The sequence below is a fragment of the Sander vitreus genome, chromosome 4 (genome assembly GCF_031162955.1).
Source record: "Sander vitreus isolate 19-12246 chromosome 4, sanVit1, whole genome shotgun sequence".
Classification (NCBI taxonomy): domain Eukaryota; kingdom Metazoa; phylum Chordata; class Actinopteri; order Perciformes; family Percidae; genus Sander; species Sander vitreus.
The window spans coordinates 21,908,694-21,920,934 of NC_135858.1; the positions used below are offsets into that span (position 1 = coordinate 21,908,694).

General features: G+C 38.4%; 1 protein-coding gene across 1 annotated transcript; it reads left to right on the forward strand.

Annotated features, from left to right (window-relative positions):
• Positions 1-1,406: 1,406 nt before the first annotated feature.
• Positions 1,407-12,039, forward strand: rab22a (RAB22A, member RAS oncogene family). The gene is made up of 7 exons (XM_078249010.1): positions 1,407-1,738; positions 4,387-4,466; positions 5,544-5,625; positions 9,354-9,425; positions 10,096-10,202; positions 10,673-10,782; positions 11,882-12,039. Exons 1-7 carry the CDS (start codon positions 1,703-1,705, stop codon positions 11,977-11,979), a joined length of 585 nt encoding a protein of 194 aa, XP_078105136.1. The 5' UTR covers positions 1,407-1,702; the 3' UTR covers positions 11,980-12,039.
• The last annotated feature ends 202 nt before the right edge of the window (positions 12,040-12,241 follow it).

Genomic DNA, 12,241 nt, shown 5'->3' on the forward strand with positions numbered 1-12,241 from the left:
GCGCAGTTAAGGTTAAGGGGAAAATAACTTAGATTGCTGAGCGACTGCAGAAGGCTTTCACAAATCTGAAATTGTGTTTTAAAGAATCTTTAGCCTCTCTGCGATAATTTAATCCTGATTTGACAAGTCTAGGTATGGTGGGTTTTGATTTAGACCTGGTCCAATGTGGTCTACATGTAAAAAGAATCAGTGAAATGTCCCTTTATTGCGTTTTCACAAATAGTAAAGCTCTCACAAATCAGAAACTGTGTTTTAAATCATATTTAGCCTCTTTGGGATAATTTAGTCCTGATTTGGCAAGTCTAGGAAGTGGAGTTTTGATCTAGACCTGGGGCACGTTCAATCTCAAAATGGTGTGCACTGTTTTGCTACGGTTTCCTGATTGAATGACATGTTTCGGTGTGAAATGCTGTGCAACTGCTTTGAGATAATTGATAATATCCCTACTCTCACCTTGCCACATATCCTCTTTTATATGGATAATAGGCCTATAGATTCATCAGTATCAGATTTAGTCAATATGATTGTTCTTATGGGTAAATATCATATTCATTGCAGTAAGTGGAGATGTTCTAAGCCTTCCTTTGTTTGGTTTATAAATTGTTTTTTCCCTCCCTCAAATCTAGTAAAATTGCAAAAAAAATGTGTAGTGACATCTTGTAAACTAGGCCTACTGTTTTGATTAATCTCCCCTTGTGTGCCGCTCTAAATGTTAATTTTAGTTACTCTAGCCTTTCTTTTGACTTGTGCATTTTTAAGTAGGTAGTTCCCCCTTTTTGGTTTGTTTTTTGTTGTTTTTTTGCTTAGATAATTCTTTCTTGTTCATTGACAACATTTGTATTCTATCTACACATGTGATATTCTCTTTCCCCTACAATAATAAAAAAAAAAAAACTGCTTTGAGATATGTTTTCTCTCGTTTGGTGGGTGTGTGTCTCTCGTTTATTGGCTGTGTCACAGGTGATACCCAATCAGCAGAGATGTGTCAGTAAACTCGTGGTAATAAAAAGGCAGAGGGCTTTCGCACACAACAGGGTGTTCAACGGGCTGAACCCTGGCTTGGCCCTGGTCTAAAGGTGGTCTAAAGGTGGTCTAAAGGTGGTCTAAAGGTGGTCTAAAGGTGGTCTAAAGGTGAAATTAATCAGTGAAATCTCCTGTTATTGCATTTTTTTTCAAATAAGCTTTCACAAATCCCAAAGTGGATTTCAGACAGCTTTAATACTTAACCTAAAATGTCTAGCTAACACCCTTTCACAACAGAGAGGTTAAAAAAAACGGAGGACCAGTCGTTCAGCAATCTCAGCTAACTTAATCTTTACGTTTCCCTTAAGTGTCCCCTTAACTGCCGTTTCGGAAGCTAACTTCAGCGTTGGGCTTTGTGTGTTTCTCCAAACAAAAAAAGCCGAAACTGTCACGTGACTGCACCCCATAGTTCAAGATGGAGACTGCGCGAGCTTCACTGGTAGCTACTGTAGCTAGCTGTTTACAATAATCACAATATGGCAAATGCGACGTACTACTGGACATTTTAACGCTAATAGCGAGAGTTTTAACTTAACCTGAGATGCGCATTTAGCAGCTTTCGACCACAATGAAGTAAAGTTGTTTGTAAACATACAACACCTAAAGAATATTCAAGATAAAAGGAAACCACTGTCAATGGTCATCAACACGAACTCATTTTGAGTGAGAGGAGATCGATATGGCGCTCAGAGAGTTAAAAGTCTGTCTACTGGGGGTAAGTCAGCATCGATTTTTAAGTGAACACGTCTGTCTGTAGAACTCACTGCATATCTGACTGTACCTGTGGCATCAAATGATCCATACTGCTGCTCCATCAGGCTATTGATTGACAGGTCTGTTTACATGAGTTAAATGTGTTGATACTTGTAATCAAGTGGGTGACGATGCATTTTATTACCTTTACTGTGTATACTGTGCTGACAGGTACAACAGTTGTGCATTTCCAAACTGCAGATAGGCTAACACATAACTCTATATTTTTGTCCACCAGAATCTCATTAATACATCCCTGGAATAGCATCCTCTCCATCATCGAGCTGAAAAAAATCGTTTCGTCGATCAGTAGATAAATAATCCGCAACAATATTGCCTAACATTTTCTGCATCCAGCTTTTCAAATATAAGGACTTGCTTTACTTTATATCATTTTGGCTGTTTGTCAGACAAAACAAGATATTTGAAGTTGTCATCTTGGAATCTGGGAAACTTGTGCTTTGCATTTTTTAATTTTTTTTTACATCAACATCAAAAACTCAAAGTAAACTTTATTATCCACAAGGGGAAATTCACATCGTCTTACACGTCGATTCAAAGAAAAAGAAAACCCTTTAAAATATGGTCAGTACGGACAATACAGTATATACATACATAATTGACTCGATGAAATTGAAAATGAGTCACCCCTCAATGATCTCTTGAGGATCAATAAAGGTTGAATGAATAAGACAATAGGAAGTTCCGACAAGCAATAAGCAATGTATAACCTGAAGAAACCTACAATAAAAATAATATCCAAGAAATTAAAGTGCCACAGAGTTGCATAATTGTGCAATGATGCAGTTCAAATACCAAAGACAGTTTTAGTTTTTCATTTTGCATTCTAATTGCTGTAGGCACAAACTATTTAGTGTACCTCGTAGTTCTAATTTTCTACTTCAGAAAATATTTTATTGATTATTCAAATGAAATACAGATAGCTTAATAGATGATGAAAATAATAATTTGTTGCAACCCTAACCCTTGTGTGTACGAAATAACATTACTGTTTTTTGCTGCAGTCTATTTACAAATCAATCAGAGGAACAACATTCATCTATGGCCCCGTTTCAGGAAGGAGGTTTAACAAACTCTGAGTCTAACCCTGAGTTGATTTACCCTGAGATGGGAAACTCTGAGTTTTTGGTTCCAGAACAGCTGATATGAGTTGGTTCAATCAACTCAGAGTAGGTTCACGCGCGTGCACCACCACAAGAAAAAGGCAGCATGAATGGAGCCATGATACTACGATTCACCATGGTAACAACCACAAACAAACAGGTCGGTGGAAATACTCATGCGCACATACAGCGAGTTAAAAAAAACAACACAGCGGCTGCTGCAGAAGAGAGAGAATTTGCTGCTAGAGTAAATGCGTATATTCCAATTTAGTGTATATCATATTTAATCATAAGTATAGCCTAATATTACTGGTGAAATGGTATTGAACCTATAATCTATTTCATTTAGGTGCAAAACTGCGGGTGAAAAAGTAGGCCTATGCCTACTAATCCAACTGAGGCTGCAGCACCATCATTAACAGAATTATAATTAATAATCTTTTATTTCAAAGGGTTTACATGATTCACTTGCAATACTGTGGAAGTAATACAGCTTCTTCATCAACGGGATCGTCGACTAAAGGAAATACCATGTTTTTAGAAAAAAAAAGTTTTATAATCTGCCTAACATAAACCAACACACTTTTTTTTTTTTATTCATGCCGATAACAAACTGCGCTAAAATGCGCCTGATACAGACTGAATGAAAGAATGAGGAAATGAAAGAGGGCTGTGTCAGCAGGCTGGGCTGGTGTCAGAGGGAGGAGACTGAGAGACACTCGAGGTTTCTTGAAGAAAAACCTGCTCCCGACCAGGTTAGGTTAGACTATTAGTACACTAGTTACCATAGTAACTGACTCTGAGGTGAAGTTACCTCTTTTTCTGAAACAGAAAACCCAGAGTTTCCCTCATCTCAGGGTTAACAAACTCAGTTTTCACTAAACCTGCTTTCAGAAATGGGGTCCATGTCTGTACTGCATATAACAACAGCATAAGATATCATTCCTGAAGTAACATTCTCTAATGTCCTCAACTAATAAATGTAAAGTTTTTATAATATCGCTTTGCTAGTCTTAACGACTACTCAAAGCGCTTGTACATAGTACAGAAACCATTCACACACTGTGGCCGAGGCTGCCGTATAAGGTGCTACCTGCTCATCTGACAAACATACACTCTTTATTTACACTCCGATTGGGGGCAACTCGGGGTTCAGCATCTAGGGACGCTTCGACACGGGACTGCAGGGCCAGGGATCGAACCACCAAACTTGCGATTGGCAGGCAACCGCTCTACCACTGAGCCACTGCGCCCACCTATAAGATGAATAAAAAAACAAATAATGTAAGCGTAACTAGGTCTGTCCTGTTTAACTGTCATAAAGTTACAGGCCTACAAGGAGCAGGGAGGAAGAATATGCCACAAAAAAAAGCAATAATGTTTGGGCATATTGCCAGAGAATCTGTTTTTTTTATACAGAGATTATACTTCTAGTAATTGTTTCTGACCATGTTTAGTAAGCATCGTCTTTATTTTGTCTCCGCAGGACACTGGGGTTGGAAAGTCGAGTATTGTTTGGAGATTTGTGGAGGACAGCTTTGACCCAAACATCAACCCAACAATTGGGTAAATTGCTGTTTCCCAATGCTAGTTGTGTTTATTCTGTGTTTCATTGGTTTGTGTAGGGTTGTTACAGGACGTTTTCATGCAATCAGTTAATTTCTGTCTATTTATAGATAAATCAATTCCAATTAGAGCTGAAAGGATTCGAAAATTATTCAGCCAACATTTTGATAATCAATGATTGTTTAAATCACTTTTCAAGCAAAAATGCCAAAATTCTTTTGGTTCCAGCTTGTCAAACATGGGGAGTTTGGGGTTTAGACTGTTAGTCTGACAAAACAAGCAATTTGAATACATCATGTTGGGCTTTGGGAAACTGTCATAGGCATCTATTTTATTTGTTTATTAGTTATTTACTGTTTTCTAACATTCTATCGATCAAACAATGCATTAATTAATTAAGAAAATAATTGGCAGTTTATTCAGAATGAAAACAATCATTAGTGGCAGCCCTAATTCCAATTTCGATAATTAGTAATATTTATTTATTATTTAAAAATTTTTTTTGCTGGTTTCATCTTTACAAATGCAAAAAGTTATTTTCTTTTCTGTCTTTCATGACATTATAAATTAAATACATTGTGTTTTTGTGGCTGTGGGTCAACTCAAGTAAGCAGTTTAAGACATTTAAGTTTAAGGCTTTGTCACCTTGTGACATTGTCAGCCCTATCAATACATATCTTCATTGCCAATATTATTGACCAATTTCAACTTATCCCAGATATATCTGTGTCAGGATATGTCGGCAGATAAGAAATTGCGGTACAGAAATGCCAGATCAATCAATACCAAATGCTGATATTGTTATCATCCTCAAAAATACAGTATCGGTCAAACTCTTATTCATACAGTGTAAGTAAGTCCTACTGAATGTTTTACAACGTTATTGTTCACTAAAGCTGGCAAACAATTTAAGGTATAAACCAACTGATTATCTAAATGGATATGTGTGTTTTTATCATTGTCTCAGACTCTTGAGACAATTGTTGGAATAAAACCTGTATAATTTCTAAAACCGCTAAATCAAATTAATGTAATGTGACATAGAACATTAATAATGAAGCCTTTTCTTTTCACCAGGGCATCCTTCATGACCAAGACAGTGCAATACCAAAACGAGCTGCACAAGTTCCTGATCTGGGACACGGCAGGACAAGAGCGGGTCAGTAACATCCACTGAGGTTTTGGCCTCAACATTTTTTTCAAATGGATTGCTGGATAGTAAACCAAGAGCAAAATACACATGATGTGTTTTAGCTTTGCACAGCCAAACAAAGTTTGACTTGGCTAATTTAAAATTAAAGGAAGTGAGAAAGCTGCCGACATGTCTGCAAGTACCACTCCCTGAACCAGCCTAGGAGAAACTGCAGTTATACATTACTTCTGATAGGGGGCAATATTTACCTTCCTCTAGGTAGAGTTCTACCTCAACCAATAACCTACTTCTTTCAGTGCTCTTGATTTAGGAGCACCCTTTTAAATGATGCGTGTGGTGTAATGGATTTGTATTCTTTAGATCAGGGAGTGGCGTGTTTGGTTTATCAGAAACATCAGCAAGTCTGTCACAATGTGTTCATTCTGTCACCTTTAGTCTTTGTCCTGCCTCTCCCTCTTGCTCCTTCTTCCTCATTGCATTCATTCATTTAGAGACACAAATAAAGGAGTGTTATTGTATTATTTTGCATACACATCTGAAACTGGTTGTTTTTTCAGCAACTATCATGTACAGGTGCCACTTGTGATGTAATCTACACTACTGTGTGTGTACAGCAGCAATATTTTAAATGCTTGATCACCCACGCAAAGTTTAGGACTGAAACCACTCACAGATGATTTGTGATATAAAGAACAGGAAATCTTGGTGTTTGAGTACAGTTGTAGCATTTAAGCCTGTCCAAACGACACCAAGCCCCAGACAGTTAAACCGTAAGGAACTGCTTTCTCTTTTGACTCAAACATTGCATCCCACATTTCTCTGAATTAGCTCTCCACACCACTTCCCCTTTTGTCTGTGTATGCCCTTCTCTTTTTCTCATGCACAATCCTGTGCTGTTGTAATGTCTTACCCCTGCTGCTGTTCTCTCCAGAGAGGTGAGATTAGACATACTGTCTTTTATTCTCCTTTTCCCCCTGGGGGCGTCAGCTTCTTCACAGGATTGAGGGGACATCAATGCAGCATCGTTTAAAATAAGATGAAAGGATGCAACCCAAGCTGTCTGTGCTATGCTGCCACTGTGTCTTATCTGAGAGTCACTGCAACTCCACATCCACAGTGTCCTTCTTTTATCCCCTTTGTGCTTTCTCCTGGAAAGTGGAATATTTCTTGACAACAATCTATTTTTCTGTGATTCTTTTGTGTTCTTTTCCATTTTCTCCACCTTTTTCATTACCACAAATCCACTTTTTCACTCCCACGTTGCCTCTAGACATCCCAAGGGGTTCACATCTGTGTGTGGAAAAAATAGCAACATTCCTTTGGTAGGTTTTGCATGTGTATGTGTGTGTTTTCATATAAAGCTGCTGTGGCGTCTTGAAGCCTTTCGTGGCTTGTTTTCTAACTTCTGTGACGCTTTGGCCTATCAAGGTCTGTTGAGTTTTAGAAAGGGGAACACAAAGCCAGCCAATGCACATGGAGGGAGAGACCGGGGCAAAAAGGAAAGCTCTGTGATTTCCACAATCCATATCTCGAGACCAGATGAGGTCTCACGAGTACATCCGAGCCCAGCTGTCAAGCTGCCCAGCCCATCGAGTCCTCCCCCTCTGACTGTTCCTTCTCACAGAAAACAAGCGAAGGGAACCTTGCATCCTACTGGAATGGGGGGGTGTTCTTATTATGCACCCAGATCATGGTTTCAGCAATTAATCAGCACTCAGCAGGCATCACTGGGGCTGTTTTTTGGGCTTCTGTGTGGCCAGACGTCTGGCCTTGCTGTGATTACTCTTTGGGTTAAGGCAGGGATAGACCACACATGACTGGTGGTGGTGCAGCCCAACACTAGCCAATGAAACAGACAGCACTCTCCTCCGTGCCCCTGCCAAATATCCCAAGTTGGATTCCCGTTGGTGGACTTGGGGCCAGTAACAACTATAATTATGTGGAATGTGTGCTTTCCTGAGGTAACAGTGTCACTCCAAGATGGATAGTTTATTCCATCGCATTGTAAAGGAAAATGAAATTGGCGGGAAGGCAGGGTCATTTCAAGTGAAGGTCTTTTTCAGACGAGGGTTGTTTCTTTTAAAATAAATAGCATTAGTTAATACATGACACATGGTTTTATTAGTCTGTTAAAAGCCCCAGTCTAGTGTATATTGCAAGAAGGCATAAAAAGAGGTTAGTAGTTGGAGAGGGCTCTTTTAATTTTCTTATCTTGAAATAAACTGTAGTTTTGTTTAGCTAACAAAGATTTTGAAACTCCTGTAAAGGCCATTGCTGGCATTGCATATTACAGAATGAGATCAAGAGCCCATATTTGTTGCAGAAAAATCATTTTATTTCTTCAGTGAATGAATTTATACTCCACTTTGTGTTAAGGTACCTTCAGACAGGAGCGGCTTCAGGGCTCTACGCAGCTGCTGTTTTCTACTTGCTTCTGTGTTCTTTATACATTTGATAGTAATCTGGTTATTTGGGGATTATCGGTGTGTTTTGGAAGGATGTGACAAGGTAAAGATTGGGTCGGAGCTGCGATGGCTTTTGTGGGTGCAGCCAATTGCTGTTGACCATAGCTTGAACTGAAAGATGCCAGTGGCTCTGTGAGGCTGTACTTGGGTGTTAGCATGCTAACATTTGTTAATTAGCACTAAACAGAAAGTACAGCTGATGCTGATGGGAAGGCTTTGTAGGTATTTGGTCATTACCACCAAGTATTGGAGAGATTAAGAAATATGGACCTCATGGTAACGCTAGAGAAAAAGTCAGGGGATCACCAAAGTCAGTAAGTGTCATTTTCTGGGCACAATGAATATATGTACACCATTTCTTGACAATCCATCCTGTAGTTGTTGAGATATTTAAGTCTGGACCGAAGTGGTTGACAGACAGACAGACATATACATGTTGCTAGCATGGCTAAAAATAATAGGTTTTATGACAGAAGGGAATTGTTAAAGCCAGGTTTCAAAGAGCATTGGAAAGTATTTTACCAGAAAAATACCAAAACCTGGCAAAAAGAAGACCCCCCAGCCTCTCAGGCAGCTATGGATTCAGAAATGCACATGTTGTTTTGGTTATGCAGGGCTTTGTGATGTATTGGGTTAAGATCAAATGTATAGTCTTCCATAAATATCAAAACCCTAACAGCTTTTGACACATTCTGCTCATCTTTCTCTTGATGGCTACCACATGTGTGAGGTCTTGGTGGAAAGACTTGCCATACTTCCATTTTAAATAAAGCCACTTGGCTTAGGCTCAGAACACTCTGGTTTAGTAAAATGGTACTTGGTATCTTTTTTGGTAATTTGTATACTTTGTTTTGAGTTTCTTAGTCAATATTATTTCATCTAATGAAACTCACAGTGATGTAATCAACATGTGCCTGTGTAACAGCTTAGCCATAGTTTATGAAAAGCCTAGACACTGTTTCTTGATCTACAGGGTGTAAAAACATATAAAAGTACAATACTGCAATGATATTTTGAGTGCCCTTTTTATATCCAAAAATGAAAAGTTGGAAGGAAATTAAGATGTCTTCAAAGAAGAGTTGGGATTGATTGTCTCTGAATAAGATAAAGATACATTCTTGGTTATACTCTGATCATCATGTTTACATGGTTTCCAAGCAGATTATACAATCTAGTATGGGCAGAAATAAAGGTCATTCAGAGGCTTTAGACAAGCCATCCTCCTCCCTGTCCAACATTACTCATTGCTTACTTTCTGTCTTCTCATAGTTTCGTGCTCTGGCACCAATGTACTACAGAGGGTCAGCGGCGGCCATCATTGTTTATGATATTACGAAAGAGGTATTATTTACTTTTTCTTCTCAACCACTTAATCCACTAACTACTTACTGTATAGTTTCAATATTTTGTTGCTAGTCTTTCCTTAATTTTCAATTCATACTTATTCACTTTCTTCTTGAGTTAGATGAGAAGATCGATACCGATCTAATGTTTATATGGTAAATATGAAGCTGCATCCAGCAGTTGTTAGCTTAGTTTTGCATCAAGACACAGGGTAACGGGGGGGAAACAGCTAGCCCTGCTTTGTCCAAAGGTAACAAAATCTGCCTACCTGCACCTTTAAAGCTCACTAAATATCACCTTATATCTTGTTTGTTTAATCCATATAAAAAAGGAAGTGTAAAAATAACAATTCTACAAAATTACACACAAACGATTATATGCCGGACTGTTTCTTGCCCGGGAGCAGCTGGCAGGCAACCATTAGAGAGTTACTAACCCCATACTTTTTTTAAATAAACAAAATATGTGTTCATTTGTGAGCTTTATAGTTACCTTTGGTCAGAGCCAGGCTAGCTTTTTTCCCGTCTCGTTATGCTAAGCTAAGCTAACCGGCTGCTGGCTCCAGCTTTGTGTTTACCATGAAAACAAAAGTGGTATCTATCTTCTTAACTAACTCTTGGCCATAAAAGCAAATAAGAATATAGTATAACATGTTGTGCATCATCAGGAATCCTTCCAAACACTAAAGAACTGGGTGAAGGAGCTGCGCCAGCATGGTCCCCCTAATATAGTGGTCGCCATCGCTGGCAACAAATGTGACCTGACAGACGCCAGGTAAACCTGAATTACAGACAATGGTGTGTGTAAACTGATGAACTGCTAATGCTAGTGTGCAGTATGATGATGCCTCCTCATTTACAGCTTGAGAGTGATGGGAATTCTTGTAAGGACATAATATGACTTTTAGGAATAACATCTGATGTTTGACTTAAAAATATCATTGCAAGGAGGAATATTGATTATTATTCGGTGTAAGTGGACTTTTGTGGAATATAAAGTGATCAGACTGATCAGAAGAAAGTTGTGGTTATGTATAGTGGACTAAATATTTCATATTTAAATATTTTGGGAAAAATGTAAAAAGCTGACGAAAAATACTCAATACATATCATCCATGAAATTGGGAATCTTCCACATAATAGCTGTTGAAGTACATTTTCATGGTTATCAGGTAACACATGAAATTGGACTATTTGTGCGCATATTGCATCATAATAATTTCAAAATATCTCTTGTATTTACAGGGAAGTGCCAGAGAAGGATGCCAAGGACTACGCTGACTCCATCCATGCCATCTTTGTAGAAACCAGTGCCAAGAATGCCATTAACATCAACGAGGTGTTTATAGAGATAAGTGAGTGTGTTTCTTGAGTACTTGGTGCCGTTGTACATCCCTAGGTTGTCATCAAACTGTGACAAATCAAGCATTGTACAGCATTAAGATAATTATCTTGTCTCCTTATGTGTTTTCGAGCAGGTAAACTATGTTTTGAACCGTATTGCCTATTATTTTCTAAACATTTCAGAAGAAAATTATTTTCTGTGTTTGGATCAGACTTTCGACAGTGATGAACTAGTTCAGAATAAGATACAGATAATACCAAAGCAGAAACACACACTTGCAGAGACGAGGGGTTGTGGGAGCAGTTGATTCCATTTTGAGAGGCAACCGATAAGCATTAAAGACACATACTCACTAGCTGTGTCCCAATTCCATACTACATATTAATTCTAAGCAGGTTTTGAGTATGTTGTGTTCATACAGGAAGAGTAGAGAAATTAAGCATACAAAGGTCTTTTTTGCGTACTAAAAACTGGACACTGCTTGTTTCCCCATTCCATACTAATTGTATCCAGTTTGTACTATATTCTACTATATCTAAATATTAGTAGTCTAATCTTCATAGCACACTGGTTTTGCTCTTAGTATGCAAGAAGTTAACATACTTAACTGTGATTAAAAAGGCGACAGTGTAAATTTAAGTTCACAAAAAGAAAGCTAAATGATTTTCAAATATTTATTACTCATTACTTCTCTTTTATCTTTCTGTAGCTGTCTTACCACCATTCATAATTTATTTCAAGTTTTGTCATATGTGAGTAGTGCCTCCATTTTATTTATTTATCAACAACACTACTTGATGCATACTGACGTTTTTGAGCCCACTTTTGCCATTTTTTGTGTTTGTGTGAACACATTAAATACTCAATACTCATTAAATACTCAACTTGCTTAGAATCAGTGAGCTGTAGAAAACTAGGGCACAGCTACAGTCAGTTAATTGGTATGTTGTGCTACATTGAAACGTGTGTATATACAAAATAGATATGAAAAATCAAAGTATTTCACAGTTGGAAAGTGTGTGTGTGTGTGTGTGTGGTAATGGAGAGTTTGAAAAGGACAGCTGAATGCTGGGAACCTCTGTACATGTGTGATGTGTCTCTCTTCAAAGGTAAGCGCATTCCCGTTGTTGACGCAGCTGGTGGAACTTCAGGAAAAGCTTTCAAACTTGGACGTCAGGCGTCAGAGTCTCGCAGGACGTGCTGCTGATGATGCCGGTGACTGTGCCCATATGACCTGTGACCTGACCTTTGCTTACCCTGTGTGTGCCTGGCTCTGATGACGGGGGTGTCATGAAAATTGTTGGCATGAGAAATACTTACTGAGCCTTGACAATTGCCTGCATTAAAACATTGATGTGTAAGTGAAAGACCCCCATATATATTCATGAATTTAGAAATCATTTGTACTTATGTTACATATCTCGCAACCAAAACATGGACTGAAAACGGTTAAATTTCACCAAATTATT